Genomic DNA, 19,804 nt, shown 5'->3' on the forward strand with positions numbered 1-19,804 from the left:
TGCTCCTCACCACAGGGCTTCAGGTGCTGCTAGCAAATCACTCCACCCAAGTAGCAGAAGTAGCAGTGCTTCGCCTTTCTGAGAATATAGTTCCCAGTTTGTATAAGGTTAGAAGATGGCTGTGTCTCATATGACCTTGTTATTTGTACACCCTGTACAACATGTAAATAGGAACATGTTGGCGTTATTTTGTCACTTATTCGGAGCAGTAGGCTAGTTGGAGCCGGTTACCTCCAGGATCTGTGCTAGGTTTAGCTAGCGCTGGGGGCGTCAGACAGAGTTACAACACGCACGGAGATGAGACGGATATGTATCAACTTGTCTAACTCTGGGGGTTACTGTGAATAAGCTAAAGACCCAATAAGTTGGCGTGTTCCTTTAACGTTGTTTCTAGGGTAGTTCAATAGCTTCATATTGTGCCCTTGTTAAATCACATGATCAGCTTTTGCAGTCCTTTATTATGAAATGGCCAACTGTTTATTTGGTGATTTTTTGTGTTTGTCTTTCAGTAGGTATTTTACATTGTGTGCCCGCTGTGCCGTGACTGCTGCTATTTAATGAAGTGACTCACAGAGAAAACAGATGTACTAGTACAGCAGATATTGGATCACTGTGTTGTTTGTTCATCCCAAAGGTCCTGTTGGTTTTTTATTGTGACATATCGTGCATTCCAGGGGATTTAGCCTACTTAATACAACCAGTTGCATGTTACTGGAAAATTTGTGCAATGCATTTGAGTTATAAAAACTAAAATGTTGTTGGCAGCTGTATTGTATTTGATTTTCTTTTGATACTTACCGTCTTTTTGCCCATCCCACTGGCAATAATTTAATGCTAGAAGGCATATATTCTGGCAGTGGTGTTATAAATTAGTTTCACCCTGCAAGTAAGTGGAGACTGCTGGGGAAGTGGTTAGATGTGACTTTGGTGTCATTATGATTGCGTTAGAGAAAATGTGGTGTAAAACCATAGAAGTCTGGATTAATGATTTGATTGGGGCAGGGCCTCACCCACAAGCAAATGATCAGTGGTGAGCATAATATTTGAACATCACTGTGTCCTTGACATTGTCGTGCTGTCGTTCCAATCTCTATGTCATCCAGTCAGCTTTATTCTGTATTTAAAGGGAATTCTGTATAGTAAACTTTGATTCTTTGTCTGAAGATTTCACAATGCAGCTCCAAGTTAACCACCAAACTTGAAGTAACAGCCAGAAAAATTAGGCAACAACATTAGTAATTATTGGTGTAAGATATTGCATGGACTAACTTTAAACGGCGATGAAATGTCTTGATTAGCTTTTTGTGAATATAAGAATTATAGTGGGAGCTGTGATCAATTTCATAGCTAGATTTGAAATGGTGATTACATAAACATTTAAGACCTGAGCTATATTTTCCTCATGTGCTGTAAAGCATGATGACCCTAATAAAGGAGCTAAGGTCTCAGTCTTAGGTTGCTGAGCTAATTGTAGCCCCTGATGGCCAGGTGTCTGTCTGACAAAACAGGATTACAAAATTAGCTGGATAACTCTATGTTTCTGATTTGTGGGTTTTTGGCCTACTTAGCATCCAGATAACAAAGTTATTCTTCTTTGGGCAAAATGACAAACAAAATAACGAAACTAAAATACGTATATATTTTGTGTATTTTAGTTTTCTTTCTGGAGTCAAAAATACAAGGTCTTTCGAATCTGCAAATAGAATAAACAAATGGGCATGAAAAAGTTTGTCCTAAAAAGTATGAATCATGTTTTCCTAGCAAAGAAATTGCGTGAAAGTGTATATCTGCTCATTACATTACTTTGGGTAAACTCACTAATGCTGTTTAATCACTGGTTGTTTTGTTTAGATTGATCATAGGGGGCAGGGATGTTTGCTTGTCACATTTAGCCTACTTTAAATGTACTTTTGCGTGTGATACTGAGGTGTTAACAGGGTTAAAATTCTGATGATTAAGCGATTAGGGCTGCTTGATTATGGAAATAATCACAATCCCGATTATTTTGGTCAATATCGAAATCTCGATTACTTAACACAATTATTTATTGACTTTTGGAAAGATGTTGCATTTATTGAACTTAAAAAACAGTTCAACAAATCAGCAGTAAAAACACCTTGAACTGTGAAATTCCCCTTGATACTTTTCCTGTTTGAACTTTTTTCATTTCAAGACAAAATGAGTTTACTTGCAAAACGTAATGTGGAAAATAATTGTTTTTTTCTTCTCGATTACATTGTTTTTTTGTGATCCTTAGGAGCCACAATATTGCGATTCAAATTTGATTAATTGCACAGCCCTAAAAGGGATTACCAAAACTTTTCACCATGTGGAAACTGCCCACAACCCACTCATCCTCCCAGTTAAACTGTTGCTTGACCTTTGGACAGATGAGTCGACATCAAGCAGACTTGAAGCTGCAGTTGTTAGCAGCCTTCCTCAGTCATCAGGCGACATAATTTGCTGAGTGTTGCTGTACTTTTGGCTGGTCTGCGTTTCAGAACAGTTTGGTTCAATAGGTGAATCCGTTGTCATGATTATTTGATCTGATGGCAATTTACTGCATTTTAGTTTTTTCAGCTTTTTAGAATATAATAATAAGCAGCCAGTTAATGTTTGTTGTGTTGCTGTTTGTTTGAAAGTTCTCTTTCTGACTCTGAATTGCTTTTCATGCCTTATTGTGACACGATCAACTCGACATTACAGCCACATTTGGTACAGTTGCATGCACTTGGTTATTTTTTGCTGATGAAAAGACTTTCTGTTCTGTTTTCACATCAGTTTTGTGCGTCAGTGTATGTGGGATTTACAATTTTTTTGTAGACCATGTCTTTTTCTAAAGGAACAAAGCTGGACTGTAAAGTGTTAGTCAGATGACTGTGTTTTATCTGTGGCCCTTTCATAGTGAGGAAAGTGTTATTTGTTGAGTTTTGCCTGTTTTACATGTACAAAATGGCAGTGGTTGACCTCTCTCTTTGTCTTTTTGGGTTCACAGTGAGAAGCTGGAGCGTGCTCGGTGAGGTAGGGAAGACGTCAACATGGCAGTCTCCACTCAACTGGGTTTACTGCTTTGGAAGAACTTTACCTACCGACGGAGACAGACTGTAAGTAGGAGTGCTTTAAATGATTTACTCATAAGAACAATGGACTGGATGACAACACAGTCAATTATTTATTTGGTCATTTGTTTTAAATATTCTATATATATATATATATATATATATATATATATATATATATATATATATATATATATATATATAAATATTCCATTCCTTATGATTGTTTCTAAAAACAGAGGTTTTCACTTATCAATGCTGGGTTATTTTTGTGTATTTGATTTTATTTAATGATCCACTCAGAAAAAAAGTAACACATACAGTATTTTAATACTGCCAGTCACAATCATTATCTTTCGTTGCATTGACCTCTTGTTTGAAGTTAGCTGTGCTAATAATGCGATGAAGCACATGTTCAGGTCAATCCATAAAATAAGACTAAAAAGCAAAATGGAGGGGCATCTGTTCTTTTGTATAATTTCCCCTGAATGCTTTGTCTCAGCCACATTTTCAACGGACCGACTTTAAATCAGAGATGATTTTCCAGTATCACATGACGAGTCATAAGGGAATTAGAAAGACTTTGTACATGTTTATGTCTTTCCTCATAAATAATATGCATATTACAATGTGTACACAGCCCACAACAATGGAAATGATGTAATTCTCCTCCGAGCCACTCGGACTAAAAAGCATTACGGTTTACAGATTTCCATGAGTCAGTCGAAGATGTGATGATGACACATAATGTCATATCCATTGTCCAGTTACCATCTTGTGCTGGTTGGTGCCCACACACTCAAAGTTGTGGAAATCAAATTCTGTTCCAATAGCATTGTTCTTTATATGTGAGGAGGCTCATCTGCATACAATTAAGCCGTTTTGACCTTCAAGCAGAAACTCCTCCTCAAAGTGATGGCGGTGGTTGCTTGACATTAAATCAAATTATTTCCAACAAAGGAATACAGCGCGTTTTCTAAAACAGGCTTTATTCTTTTCCCCCGCGCTGCATGTCTGCCATGCTGGTTAAGGCTGAGACACAGGCAGCTGAAGCAGAAGGGCCATATGGAACAGATGGACAAAGTCCTCTAAACCCTGCAGACCTCTCACTCTGTCTCACTCTGTCTCCCCTTAACACACATGCTTTACCCAGACTCATGGTGGGGATTACTGTTTACAAAGGACAACAGTTGACAACTCCCTACACACACACACACACACACACACACACACACACACACACACACACACACACCTTAGTTGAACTGAAATTACAGAAAACTGCAAAGCGCAAAGGAAACCCTTTTTTGGGACGATTAACTAATTTGTTTCCCAAGTTTTTGTTTCCTAAGAGTGTGAAGCACTTTTATTTACTTGATTAACTTCTTTAATCATCTTTTTTGTCTTCCTTTCTTAGATCCAGCTGCTGATTGAGATCATCTGGCCCCTGTTTATCTTCTTCATCCTAATCTCAGTCCGAATACATTATCCACCCTACGAGCAACATGAATGTAAGCAGACAGGGAGGGATGGAGGGTGGTACTAAATAATTTTTTACTTCATTCACATCTAATATTGATTTTATTTTTTGCAACTTTTTTTTTAACCATCTGATATTTAAAAAAAAAAAAAAAAAAAAAAGTGCAGATGTAGTATTACAAGTTGAGAGTTAAATTCTTCAAAATAATAAAATGATACACAGTATTACCGGTAGTCTGTTATTCAACTGTTCTAAGACATTGTCTGTCTTTAGCCATTATTTTTTGCCTCTTGGTTCTTGGTAAGATCAATATCATCCAAGGTTTCCATGTTATTGTCACAGTAATAGCGCTCAGATTTGTCAACCTTTGTTTGCACTGTGTGAATGTGTGATAGGACCTTTAGCTCCTGGAAAAGGTGGTTTCACAACTTTGACCATGTTTCAACTCACTGGTAAAGCATTTCATATTAGTGTTCTCACTTTTTAAGAAGAAAAACAGTTCCCCTATTTGTAACAAATGACAGCGTATCACAAGTCAGTCTGAACCCAATGAACTCCAACTTTCCCTTTGTGCCCTCTACGCTTATCTTTTCAGTATAATAGCTAGTTAACCTCAGTAAATTGCAGCAGTAGCAGTTAAGATAGATAGAGTACAAACAATTGTAAAGATAATGTCAATGCTAAAGACAGCTGGGTAATTATTTACACACAGTGGAATACTTTTTTCGGAGTTTAGGTTTGATTGGTGGAGAGTAAAACTATTAATACTACTACTAATAACTAGTTACTGAGACACTTAATACGGAAGAATTCACCTGATTTGCAAGAATGACAATACTGGTTAACAATGTTCTTGTGTGAGGCTGAATGATGTCTGTAAATTGAGACAATTTTCTGTTTTACTGATCTTCCAAATTTAAAACTAATTATAAAAAATGTATGCCGTCCCTTTCCTTTTCAGGCCATTTCCCGAACAAGGCCATGCCCTCAGCGGGGTCCCTGCCGTGGGTGCAAGGCATCATCTGTAACGCCAACAACCCGTGCTTTCGTAATCCTACCCCTGGCGAGAGTCCCGGGGTGGTGGGAAACTTCAATGATTCTATGTGAGTAACACGGCCCTCTTGCTGATTCATAGTTAAATCAATGCATTGCTTGGGTTGATTCAAAGTATTCACTTAGTGCAAAGAAACATGAATTGTGTGTCATTTTGTTTTATAGTTTTCAATCTTTTTTATCAACATAATAATTTGGATTAAGTCACAAAGTGTATTCTTTTAGAAAATTGAAAAAAGATCCTCTCAGGCTTTGAATTCTTAAGAGATGTCAAACAGTGTGTCTGATTTTTACCTCTTTCTGCCAACCTCACTAGAATCTCCCGATTGTTCATTGATGCCAAGAAGATCCTGCTCTACTCACAGAATGATAAAAGCTACGAGGGCTACAAGGGACTGCTGAGGGCCCTCAAGAAGCTGCAGAAGAACAGTGCTCGTAAGGACATCCCTTTGATTTTGTGCTCATTTTCTGATGTTTTGATACTGATTGATCCCTTTAGTCACCCACCCATACACATTGATCACCCATTCATCCATTTTTCTTGCCTGTATGCTCATTTAAACAGAAAGGAAAACTCGTACACAACTGCTCATGCAGATATGATTGAACTGTGTCGGTAACTCACACCTTCAGTTTATTCACACATTGCTGGTGATGGTATTGAGCTTCAGCTCGGGGGAAATATTTAGGTTCATGAAAACGTATTGTTTCCCAAAGAAGCAAGAAGTAGTTTTTGTAAAGATATGTCATCTTGATGATTATCTTTTCCTTTATTGAAAACAAATTAGATTGTAGTTTGTTCGGTCTACTACCCATTCAACTACCTGAAATGGTGGTCTGAAAATAAGGCTCCTATGTCCTTTCTACACTTGTCTTATGTTGAAATATTCCAAGACATTATCAATCGCTTAGGATTTAGACTCAAAAGAGAGAGTGAGGCATGCCACTTAATTACTACAAAGTGAATGAAGCTTGAATCATTGCAGATCAATAACAAAACAATTATTAGCGACATGTTAGAATTAGATCATGATTTGTCACAGTCACTTTACAGTGCAGCAGCTCACTGAGCTGATGTTAGCTCAGTCTTTGGAGCGGTGTTCAGAGTGCAACGTGTCCTTTCCTTATCACTGCCTGCCAGCCATGGTGTGCCCCTCTCCCAGAAGCTACTGGGTGTTGCACTTCTCTGTTATTACTGTACGTGCCAGTGGTGGTATAAGACAGGAAAAACGTGTGCACCACCCTGACAATCATAATACAATCCCTGCACAGATCTGGTAGTAAATGTCGAGTTGTTCTGACTGGAATGTTGCTGCTTCCTGTCTATGTGTGGTCACAGACGTGATTCTGCTATCTCTGCTCTCAGTTTTACTGACATCCTAATCTTAAATGTTAGTGCTCAAGTTTGTAGAATAACATTATAAAATGCGTTCTTTTTGAAGAAGAAAGAGGGAGATATTTGTTATCATTACCTCTTGAAGCAGAGAAAGGTCATTTTTCTAAAATAACATCTTGTTGTTGACTTCACTGTGCTGACTCCGTCAAAGCAACCTGCAAATGGGAAAGCTGGCTGTGTTGAATCTGCACTTACTTTACTTCACTTGCATAGAAGTCATACAAACACATTAACTTTGCTCAGTGAAAAAGATCTTTTCATTTCAATTCAGTATCCATTCTGACATGGGACGCATGCTGGGAGCAATGTCTGTTTTCCAGCCAACCATGTGTACAAAGACAACCAGGACAAAATGAAAATGGAAAACAATGTAATGACGAAAAAAAACATAAACACTGTATAAAATGGAGGATAATAACACAACAAAGGGCATTACAGGACAGAGTGCAAGAACAGTAAACAGCAGTGACGTAAGTACTGACCTCAGTTAATTGCTAACGTGAAATGAGGGAGTCTAATTGGAGTCCTTTTGTTTGTTTCATTAACGTTGCTTTACTAGAACAATATTTCTCTGATACTCTGTTTCTATAAATAAAGACATATTAGCTTGTTTTCTCATCAGACAATAATGTAAGGGTAAATTGAGCAGAGAGTACCATCAGAAAGTATGCAACAAAGCAGAACGATCAAGGTTCTTGTTGTTTTGGCTACAGTCTGCTTTACTAGCCCAAAGGTACACTTCGTTATGCAATGGCCCTATATAGCATGGCCTGTAATAATGAAGAGATTAAACATCAGAGTAAATGAAAACAAAGTCATTTTTATTCATTAACAAATTCCCAAGTTTGCTAATTTCTCATTTGGGATGTCCTCATCTCTTTTTGTGTCTTTCCTTTCCATCTTGTAAGCAGTATACATTAGAGCCCAGTAATAGATCTTCATCTTATCTGTGGGTCACTACATTTTAATTGGATTTTTGTTTTAATTCAGGCCCTTTATCATTTTAACAGCGCATCTGTGCACTTTATCACAACTGATTTCTAAATGCACAGCATTGTGCTTAATCCCATATTCCGCTCAGTATTTGTCTTTAATCCATGTGAAGGAATGCACCGACATAGCGCAGGGACAGTCACGTATGATGCAGGAAAAAGTAAACGGAGCACTGCACCTGCAGAGTGACGCTATAGGAATAACAGCATGATTAAAGAGCAGGGAGTGGAGACCCTCACATGTCGGTTAATAATTCAGCAACCGACAGGTGTCAGCAAATTAGATTTACACTGACAGGGAAGGAGCCCTGTAAAGGGTCAGGAAGAGGGATACGCTTTCCCCCCATAGGATAACTAGATAAATCACACAGCACATACTTTTCTTGATGAGGTTTAATGCATTCCTGCTTCATGAGATAGTACAGAATGACATGGTAGATAGATGGAATGGAGAAAATCAACAGACATTTGAGCATTTAAAAAAAAGATGTTACCAAATAGATAAATGATTGAGAGATAAGTATGGTCAATGTTGAGCTTTTCAAACGCCACAGCATTTTTTCTTATCTTCCCTATCTGTCTTCACAAAAGTGAAGCTGAAACATTTTATTTTAACATTTACATACTTACTTTAATTTACTTTATCTTCCATTTTTAGACTTTCATCAACTTCATATTTTATCAGGCTGCCTCCATTTTGATTCAAAGGCTCGATGTGTCTGAGCCTGATCTTTTAAAATGGGGACTGTGCTGCCTTTTTTATGGCAGCACAGTCCCCACAGTTTGCATAGACCCAAACACATAGAGTACATTGCATTCATTCTGTATCACCTTAACCATAAATATCAGTCCAACATGTCTATAGTTCAACCCTCACTTTAACCTTTAACCTAATTGATCTGAAGTGAGAAATAACATCACCTCACAGAACTTTTCTGATTTAGGACATCTAAAACTCAAATAGGCTCTCACACAGAGCTTAGATACAATCCAACAAGTATTTGCTTCTCCAACTGTCTACATCAAAACACTACTTAAATTTACAGTCCACCCGTTACACAACCATTCTGTGTGTTGATTCTCTGACTGAATTCTGTCAGAATTTGATCCATCCATCTTTTGTTGATCAGACTTCAAAGTCACTTCAGGATTGCTACTTCATGCTTCTTAGCCAAGCTGTGGTAGATTTGTGGAATACTTTGTTCCACAGAGATCCCAGCCAGTTTATGGACCGGTGTGACCACTGAAGTCACTGGTTTCTAAGTGTGTCACAGTATTTTCAAATATGAGTAGGCACCGCCAGGAGCAAGCACAGACTTGAATGTTAATGTAGGGCTCGCCCTTGTATACAGCTGGCTCCACCATAGGAAAAACAAACACAAATAAGGTTTGTTACTTCTTACTTATCTTCTTCTTACTTATGTTTTCTTACTTTAGAAACCCTCTCTGCTCCTGCTAACTCAGGGGGTTTAAACCACTTAGGCAGCCCACACTAAGACAAACACACACAGATAAGATAAAACAAGGAAATTGAATACAAACACGCAAGCACCTTTGCTGACTGCACAATGTACTGCCCGACTTTGCATCCAGTCTCGTCTGTCCTCAAGGGCCTTTGGATGCAATGCACCATGGGAGCTGTGACTTCCTACTGGGACACTGATTAGACCTTATTAGCACTCCCGGTTTGTTCACCCCTGAGAGTTGAGGTTACACACTGCAGGCACAGGTGCACAATTGCACGCACACACTCATAGGCCCATGGAGAGCAGGGATGGTAAGGATGTATGTGTAACACACACTCACACACCTCAAACTCAAATAGCACACACCCTGGTGCACAGCCATGGAGGCAGTAAGGGAGAGCGATGCCACACATGTGCCTCCTGAACACACAGAAACAAACTGTTCTCTTTCACTTCCTCCCAGGGGAAGTTCAATTCAGTAAAAGCAGTGTTTCCTCTTTGCGTGTGTGTGTGTGTGTGTGTGTGTGTGTGTGTGTGTGTGTGTGTGTGTGTGTGTGTGTGTGTGTGTGTGTGTGTGTGTGTGTGTGTGTGTGTGTGTGTGTGTGTGTGTGTGATCTGATAGCTTCAAAAGAAAGCAAGCAAAAAAAGATTTACTGGAGATAAAGGGAACGGAAGGGGGGGGGGGAGTAGGAAGACATTTTAAAATAAGCAATCTAATTCAATTATTCAATTCAGTATTATTAAGTTGTGAACAGACTAGACGAGAGCAGAGCATTAAGCATTCATTCTTTGATAAATGTATTCATATTGATAATCCAAGGCAGTAAAATAATGTGTAAACCTCTTTAGGGTGAAAAACAATCAGTTAAGTTTAAAGCAATAAGCCATGCTAACATAAAAGTTTGCAGTTACACAACAGATCAAGACAGCACAGTTATTAACCAAAATAACAGCCTGCAGGCGGCAGGAGCTATTCCTGTTCTCTCTGCATGATTCCTCTTAAAGCGTCACCCAAAGTCTAGGACAAGTTCTGGTAGAACTAGTAGGTGGATGGAGAGAAAATGGTTAAGATGTGGCTCAGGGTACAGAAAAGTAGGTGAAAGGTAGAGACAGAGACATTTAGGAAGGAAGAGTGTAAGAGAGAGGGAGAGACAGGAAGACTGGTAGGCAGTATCTGGACCAAAGTGGAAAGCCCTGTAGTAACCCCAGTGTACAAAAACTGAGAAGTGTGTGTGTGTGTGTGTGTGTGTGTGTGTGTGTGTGTGTGTGTGTGTGTGTGTGTGTGTGTGTGTGTGAGAGCAAGCGAGCAAGCACGTGCAACCACACAGCTGACTCAGGCCAGTTTCAGAAATGGTTTGACTTCTTTGGAATGCAGCAAAAGTACAAAAAGCTCTCAGAGTTCAGAGAGGACAGTGTGGCTCTGTGTTTGTGAAGTTATGAGTATTCAAATATACCATTTGATTTGGCGTCATTTGGAGTTGAATCCAATCAGTGATTTTTTTATGCTTTCAGATTGAGTCTACTACTTATTGATGTATTACATGTTGTGGTTATCATTGAGCATTATATCATGGAGTTCTTGGACTGGGGTTTTCACTGGTCATACATTTCTGGAATATTAGGGAATTTAAGAGTTATACTTTGGACAAGGAAATACTGAGGATTTGGTAGATTTTCTTGATAAATCAGACTATTGTGGAATTGTATAGATAGTCACTTTACAAGTATACGCAAGGATGCATTTAATAACTTGTTTCACATGGTCATTGAATGAGAAAGTGGTTTGCAGCATTAGTGGAAAATAAATGGATGAATAAATGGATGGGTTGTATTGTATATCATGCTGGGAACACTGCTGTGAGTCTTGGCACTATCAAACACCAAAAGAGAATTGTATGTCATAGTGTGTAATAGTTAGTTGACTCACTGCTTCAATGGTTTTTTTTTTCTAGGTTTCAAGCTGAAGGACTTTTTGAAAGACGATGAGACCCTTTCCCACTTCCTGCACCACAACGCCTCACTTCCTCATCACGCGCTGAAGCAAATAGTGGAGGCTGACGTCAATCTGGAGAAGGTAGAAACAATTCTAAGATTTTTTTTTTTTTGCTATCTTTTTATTAAGGTTGAAATTAAAGTACTGCAATACCCTTCTTAAACCCACATATTCCAACGTTTAATAATAAACCCTCCTCTCCCATCCTTCAACATTTCCTCTTCGGTGAATGCTAATAGTTTAATACTTATTGTTTTGAGATTTTCTAACACAAAAATAGTGGATTGTTGTAGATGAAACGATTGAACCACAATGAAGAATTTTAAATATTACAGGCCTCTCCACGAGTATTAGCGGCCCATATTACCTATAGCAGACAACAAATGTATTATTTTGTGTGCAGCTTTTTTATTTAGTCCTTCTCACATGAGGTAATCATACCCCCCTACACCCACCCCCACCCCCCCGGTCACAGTGCATGTGCATGAGTCCAATGACCTTGCCTTGACAGCATCTGTTGGTCCACAGGACTTTGGCACAGCTAAGCCCTAAATACCCAGCAGAAAAATCACTGATGGTGAGGGGTGGTTGGGTGAAGAGGCTGTCGGGCTCCAAAAGCCCCCCTCAATTCTGCCTCTTCCTTATATATTTTACCACAAAAAGAAAATCTAATTCCGTTTTTTGCTGACATGATGAAAAAACACACACACACACACACACACACACACACACACACACACACACACACACCTCCCATTCAAATCAAGATTATTTGTATAACCCAGTACCGCGCACATACATGGACAGATTCCACTACATAGATCCACCCATAGACTGTAAGGGTCCACCTCAACAACAGCCCCACACCCGGCCTACCACATCATCCCCGCTTTGCAATTGGAGGACTGGTGTCACATGACTGCTCCTCTGCCCTCTTCCCTTCCCCCCATTTCTCCTCACGTGCACAGACAGAGGCTCAAAGACAAACTCACATTACACAATCTGATTGTCTTCTACCCATCCCTTTCTTCCAGACATCTATTGATCAGATGCATTAGTCTATGAAAGTCATTAGGAACATTATTTAAGGAGGGGAGTGAAAATTAAGGAAAAGCTTATTATTTCTCATCATAAAAATTTCTTGAGGGAAATATATGTTTTGAATTCTGTATCGGACAATTAGTATTAGATTCCCACTCCTCCAAACTGCTGTAAGCCCTGATGTTTTTCCAATGAAAAGATTACCGGCTGTGATTGTGTGAGCGACCAGTTTATAGTCTGATAGACACCATGGCATAACACAGACTGGGCAAGGACAGTGTGCTCCGCTCTTGCTCTCTCTCTGTCTCTCTCACTCACTCACATACAAAGACACACACTCCGAACATCTTGACTCTGTCAGAGAAAACAGCCTCTGTCCAGTACTTGAATGCTTTGATTTCCCCGAAAAGGATGTTCTTTAAACTGCACGGGCGCAGCTGTGCTTCCTCTTCCAAATAATGTGTTAGATCGTTTTTGAAAAATAAGGGAAGAGAAGCATTGTTTAAATGACAAAAATGGTTTATGTAGAGAAAAAGAATATGGCATTTTTGTGATCACCAGATGAGTCTCTCGGAGAGAAGTTTTATTTGGATTACGTTTCTTGTTAAAAAAAGTCCTTGGCAAGATCCAGCATTGACATTCATGAGATTTTTTTCCCTCATGGTTGCTCAGCATATCGTTCTATGAGCATCATAGTTTTGTTCTCATGGTCAGGTTTTAAGAATGCAACGTTTTTAGACTGATACATAACGATCTTTAAAGAGTCAGGACAAACCACCAAGGGTACTCTGTTTTGAAACACAAACAGTGTTACTCACCACATATTAATTCAATATTACTTACTACAATTACTAAGAGACCCAAGCATTATGTGCAAATACTCCTCTATATCTTTGCATTTGCTTTGTTTAAGAGTTTTTTATGCTCCTGTAAGGGAAATAGAAATTGACTGGATCATCTCTAAATATTTATTGGCAGGACACTCGACTCCTTTTCTCTTTTATGTTTCAAAGTAAAACAGTTATTGTGTAGTATTTATTTTAACTGAAGAGTGTACTTAATAATAATTCCAACTTGAAGGAGATCAGTCTGGTATGCCACCATGTTGTCACATTAACATTTGACATATTTTTATGGATATTTATTTGTTGGATATATTGCTCTATATGTCCTCTCATAGTATCTAGCACACATGTGATATCCCAATTCTCTACTCTTTCTGAACCAATGTGCTCTTTTTTTTCTCTGTCCAGGTGCTGACTAAAGGTTTCGGCTTTCATCTCAGAGACCTCTGTAACACCACGCCCCTGGAGGAGTTTGTCCACATTGCCGATCACAATGTTTCCCGTCTGACTCAAGAAATTATCTGCAATTCCTCCAGTGATTGGCTAAACAAGGCCCAGAGCCACTTTCTGTCCAACTTGGACTTCCTCAAACCTATTCGGGTGAGTTTATCCGTTGAGTCAAACACATCAACCAGTTGTAGTTTTACAGTGAATTTGAATTTTAACATCACAATAAAAACCTAGCTACTAAATTAAAAGATGATATAAATGTTCTCAACAACATGGATCCTACTGTCACAGTTAGGGCCACGCATCTTTACTGTGACTGCTAAATGGGAGCTGTTGACTGTGACACTATGTGACAAGGGGAATCACTGTTTGTATAGGTCTGGCATGAAATCACCAGACCCCCGTATTCATCCATGACATTAAATCCCTTATCCCTCGTCTTTTCTGCTTACTATGAAACTTTGTGCTTTCTGTATTCCCTTGTTTTCTTAACTTGTTTTCCCTGCGCCTCTCATCCTCCCTCCGCCCTTCCCTGTCCAGCGTCACCTCTCCTCTGCCTGTTTCTTCCTGAACAGCCTGCCCCTTTCCCATAAAACCCGTGACCCAAATGTGAGTCACAATGGTGAAGTGTGGCAAGAGGTGAAAAAAAACATTGTGTTCTGAACTGATCTTCAGAGAGAGAAACAGACAAAGGAAGAGAGACAGAGTATCATCCTGGTTTCAGAAATAAATCATGTCAGCAATTCTGCTGTTTGCTGTGCTGTTGGAAAGATAAGATATGATACGTTCTTGTCTCTCATGAGAATAAAATCATTATCTGACTCACTGTGGACCTGATTTACCCCAAAACAGACTGTTCTCTTCTTTTTTATATGAACTCACATGTTAATGCAATAATGGAAATTCCTTTCCAAAAGTAACAAAATTGTGCAAAAGTGAGGGCAAGAACTCTACAATATCCCATATATATAGATATATATATAGATATATATATCTATATATATATATATATCTAGAGAGAGAGAGAGAGAGAGAGAGAGAGAGAGAGAGAGAGAAGCTACAGTATCTTTCTGTCTTCCTAGACGGCTGTTCTGTCTTCAGCTACATCTGAGCTTTATCGAGTGTCAGGCATTTCAGCAGCTGACAGCTTAGTCTGATAGATGAGAAAACACACATACACACACACACACACACACAGTTTGACGGACGGGAACAGGTCAAAGCTATGCTGACATGTTTTTCTTTCTCAGCTCCTCTCTTCCATCACCTTTGAACCCAATGTTGTCCCTCTTCTTTCTCCTTTACCACAGCTGTTTTTCCCCTTCTTACCTCATATTTAATACTAAAGTGAATAAACAGATAAAAAAATGAAAGCTAGTATAGATGTTAATACAATAATACATGATAAATAACAAATACCGACATAATTAAGATCCTTTGAAATTAACTAATTTATGAATAATAAATCTGCACATCAATTTAGTTTCATTTTATGTTTCAATGAATGTCTTTTTCAGGATGTATTTATTGCGCCCAGAAACCAAAAAAATTGTGTAAAATCTCTGCAACATAGTGAACATGCCCTTTCTCTCTAACAGAAGGATGTGAAGTCGGACCCCAAAGTCGTTCAGGAAGTCTCAGCTGCAACCGACAATCTTCTGGAGAGCCTGGGAGCACTGGCCGTGGAGGTAGATACACCACACACACACACACACACACACACACACACACACACACACACACACACACACACACACACACACACACACACACACACACAGAAAACAACCCACACATGTTCTAACATTTACTTCCAAAGTTCAGTCTTCAGTAATACTGTTTTAAAATCAATTCTTCCCAAGAATCAGCTCTCGGTAGTAATACTAATTTAATTACTCACTCACTAAACAAATTACTCACAGCTTCCATGTAGTAGTACAAGTCGGGGCAGAGCACACTGCTTCATTGTAATATCTTTTTTTTTGGAAAAGCTGCTAATATCATTGCATGATTATAAACAACACCAAAGCATATTATCTGTACACTTGGCCATTATGTGTCGATATGGGTCTAGCACTTCAACATTTAGCCATATTAATCTAGCCTTTGTTCTACCACAGTGGGCTTTGGTTTTCTGTGGCTCCCATTCCTCTTTTTTAAGCTAGATTTCACCTAAGATTACTTTTCTGCATAAAGATTACACCACATCTAAATCATCTCTGACTCATAAAAGGTCCTCAAAATTATCTTTCTCAAGTTTAAACAAGAACAAGCTGTGTGAAATGTTTTTGAAGGCGGTGGCACAAGAGCCTTGCTTTCAGTCTTCACTGTCTTGCATACACACACAGTATAGCATCACATTCAGTGCACTCACATGCCAGACCTAAGCTCATGTAACCCAGTCGGAGCTGCTGGAATGTAGTACGAAGGGAGAGGAGCTGCAGTGGTGCAAACATAACCCCCTTTAACTCAGGCTCCTGCTTTGCTGAGTTGGCAAAACATAAAGACCCAACTGGGTGTGCACCATTTTTTTTTGTGTGTGTGTGTGTGTGTGTGTGTGTGTGTGTGTGTGTGTGTGTGTGTGTGTGTGTGTGTGTACATTTGTGCGTGTGATGGCGCTCGTGGTCTTAGCAGTTGCAAGAACATCAATGTTTTTTATCACCTTTCCACCACATCAAGTTCTTTTTTACTTGTCACTGCATGAGAGAGCAATGCTTAGCATGCATTAACTCATGAAGAATGTAAAAGACAAAAGTGGACTGTTAACCAAAATCTTTCTTGCACAACTTCCTCCCATGTTTCACCATGTTTTTATTTGTCTGAACCAGCTCTTGTTGATCTTTTATACTCCTGTGGAGACATTGTGATTATTTTAGGCTGCTGGTAATTTCACAGTGGCATATTTACTGAAAGAGCATCTATTTAATCACTGATTATTTTGTTGCTCACAGAAATCATTCCTCTTCAGTGTGTATTATTTAGTTTAAAGAAGATTAGCTGGTTGGTAGATGAGGTAAGTGGCCAAATAGAGCTATGCACTCAAGTAACCTCTACTTCCTAACCAGTAATCATCTGCAGCCTGTGTTTAAAACCAGGGTGTATCACTGTTGGAAGGCAAAAACAACTATATAATGTATTTTCAAAGTGTCTTTTCAGTAGTCAAGAAAAATGTACATTGTCAGCCATGTGACAAACCACATTAATACCCTGCCACTGGAATGATTTTATTTTAAATTACAACTTTGTATGCACATAAACAGAGCTGTTTTTGGAATTTTCCTAAATAAACCAGCATTTATCTACAGTACTAGCGTCAACGAAATGTTGCTCCAAGAAAGTCTGAAATAAGTGTAGTTGCAATTGAAAAAGTGGCAGATTGTTGTCCTTTTCCTCATCAATAGTGCTCAACAGCCATCCATGCTCTTGATTTATTGCTGTTAAATGCTACATTTTTTTCCTTAACCCTTTTCTCTGTTTGTGAATAGATTATTTTGTTTAGTTCACATGGCTGGCAGTGCGGAGATTTATACTCCTAATAATGATCTACAACAAGTTTTAATAAACTTTTCATCATGAGTGATGGTAATTAAGGAAACAGTGTAATTAATTTCCTCCCCTTACGAGCCTAACAAATGCAAACTCATTAGAAAAATGTATTGAAAATGCTTCTCGGAAACATTCGTGTCTTTGTATTGTTTGCCATAAGTAGCTTAAGCGGCTGCTTAGCTAAGCGGTAGAGTGTGTGAATAGACTAAACTCTAGTAACCTCTCTGTTCCAAAACCTGATCACTGCCTTAGAGATTTAAAGTTGATATGGTCAGAATACAAAGATATGTCATTTTATGTAAGGCTGGACCCTAGTTTCCTTTAAGACAAACTAATCCTAAAGTCTTGTAATATTCAGGTCACAACTGGTTTAGAGAGTTATAATGCATTATTTCATGTCAACAATTAATTTATGATTGGCCCCTGAGCTGCTCTGGTCTAAATAGCTGTGTGCTGGAGTGGAAATTTGAACTTAAGTAACCTCACAGGCTTTTCTACGAGGTAACTCTGGGACAGTCCTCTTCTGCTGTCTGTCTGTGTGCGTGTGTGTGTGTTTCTCACTTAAGCTACTGTAACATGGGTGTCATACCTCCAGGGGAAATGACACATATCTCACTCACACAAAAGCGTTTTCAGCAAAGGCAAATTAATACTCACTCACACAGATCAACATAAATTTTTGGTAGACACAGTTGGTTACACACATAAACATTCCAACACAACACACGCACATGCACACACACATTATTACACCAGTTCTTTGCGCGTGAAAGAGCAGGAAGGAAGGAGAAGGTTTAATGTGGCTGCATGTTTAGCTGCAAAGCAACTGCATACACAATGACCTCAGGGAGTGCAGGTGTGTGTGTGTGTGTGTGTGTGTGTGTGTGTGTGTGTGTGTGTGTGTGTGTGTGTGTATGTCTCACTTTCGCTTTGTTGGAAGACAGTGTTAAATATCTTGTTGACAGGCAGAATAAGAATTACATGCTGTAGACTGGGCAGTTTATTAGAAATTATACAGTTGAGAAAACAATTTATTTGTCATGAAACAGCCATGCATGGCATGTCCACCCTTTAACGTGTTGCGCATGTGTGTGTTTTTATGTTAGTGAGTCTGTACTTAGTAACAATTGTCAGTATAATAGCGCTCTACTTGTGGAGCTTGAGGAGGTTTGCCTATTAGGAGAATGACCGATAGTAACCTCTCTTTGTTCTCGCTTCTTCTGCTCTCGTTTCCACCTCCTGCTCTGCTGCAAACTCCTATGATCTTTCTTTCTTTCTTTCTTTCTCAGTCTCACTTCTGTCACCTATCTCTGACCTCCTCCCATATTAACCTCAGGAAAGGTGTGATTTCCTACACTCCTCACACACAGAGCCCAAGCCTATCGTAAGCCCAAGTAACCTCCTGTGGTTCACTCTTAGGAAACAAAAGCTCCCCTCTTCTTCTGCCCTTTCTATGTTTTACTTGCTTGGAAAACACAAAACCCCTCCTTTCATTCCTTCCCTATCACGAGTTGGTGACAAAATTGCATGTGCACTTGACCAGTTTGGAGACATTAACAGGGAACTTGTGGCAACTTGTCTCTTGACCTGAAGTAACCCGCCGTGTGAATGGAAATGAACTTCCTGCTCCCTTCAGCCAGACGTCACACTGGCTTGGTAGATGATGTTGATAGACGATCAAGGATAGTTTCTCTGGGGACTAGAGGAATATGATCTGTAGTTATGATTAGCATGGCCACATCATTTCATTGTCACAAGAAAATGAAACAAATATTAGGTCTGTTTACACTTAACTGGGTAGATAGAATAAGGAATTACTGAACAGCAGAAAAAAGGAGAGAAACATATGTGTATTGTTGTTTTAACTGACAAAATTATTTTCCCCTAAATCAAGCATACTTTTTGCATTAATGAGGAAGAATAATATTGAAACCTGTGGAGATTAGCTCATCTTACTTCATCAAAAATATTCAGTGGAGACTTAATAGTTTAGGTTTAATTCATTAAAAACTAAATGCTCAGGCTTTTCCCTGTTTCTGAAATTACCAACAATACTGAACTATAATTATAATAATATAAAAGTATTTTGTACTGTGATAACAAGGGAACAGTACTGCACTGCCCCCAAGCCTTCAGCACTGAGAATGTATTTGACAAAGAAGCAGCTGCACACTGGAGATGTAAACCTCTTAACACCAGTGAATACAGGACAATACATACATGTACAAAAGAAACTCCAAAAACATAGATCAACATAGTTGCTTTTTATACAAGAAACAATGTGAAAACATGTAAGTAACACTGTGTTATATGCTATCTGCCCTCTCTCCTGGAGAAAGATGCAAATACACACACACACACACAGAGGGAGAAAGATAGGACCGGGAACATCAGTTATTTTTATCTTAGCCAGGCAGACGGCTAAGTGCTAAGTGTCTCCACCCCGCAGTGCAGCACTTGACTTCCCTGTCTGGAATACCACC

The 19,804-nt window shown here is 39.0% G+C and overlaps 1 protein-coding gene across 4 annotated transcripts in view; it reads left to right on the forward strand.

Annotated features, from left to right (window-relative positions):
* Positions 1-19,804, forward strand: part of LOC116042878 (phospholipid-transporting ATPase ABCA1-like) — a 42,091-nt gene that overhangs the window by 2,392 nt on the left and 19,895 nt on the right. For 3 of the 4 annotated variants that reach the window (XM_031289302.2, XM_031289306.2, XM_031289305.2), the window contains exons 2-8: positions 2,996-3,104; positions 4,477-4,570; positions 5,501-5,642; positions 5,909-6,027; positions 11,399-11,520; positions 13,734-13,925; positions 15,374-15,463. In XM_031289302.2, coding sequence (XP_031145162.1) covers positions 3,039-3,104; positions 4,477-4,570; positions 5,501-5,642; positions 5,909-6,027; positions 11,399-11,520; positions 13,734-13,925; positions 15,374-15,463 — 825 coding nt within the window. In that variant the 5' untranslated portion in view covers positions 2,996-3,038. Of the gene's footprint in view, positions 1-2,387; positions 2,520-2,995; positions 3,105-4,476; positions 4,571-5,500; positions 5,643-5,908; positions 6,028-11,398; positions 11,521-13,733; positions 13,926-15,373; positions 15,464-19,804 lie in introns of those variants that run through there. The other variant, XM_031289304.2, reaches the window with a different exon arrangement.

The sequence above is a fragment of the Sander lucioperca genome, chromosome 4 (assembly GCF_008315115.2).
Source record: "Sander lucioperca isolate FBNREF2018 chromosome 4, SLUC_FBN_1.2, whole genome shotgun sequence".
Taxonomy (NCBI): Eukaryota; Metazoa; Chordata; class Actinopteri; order Perciformes; family Percidae; genus Sander; species Sander lucioperca.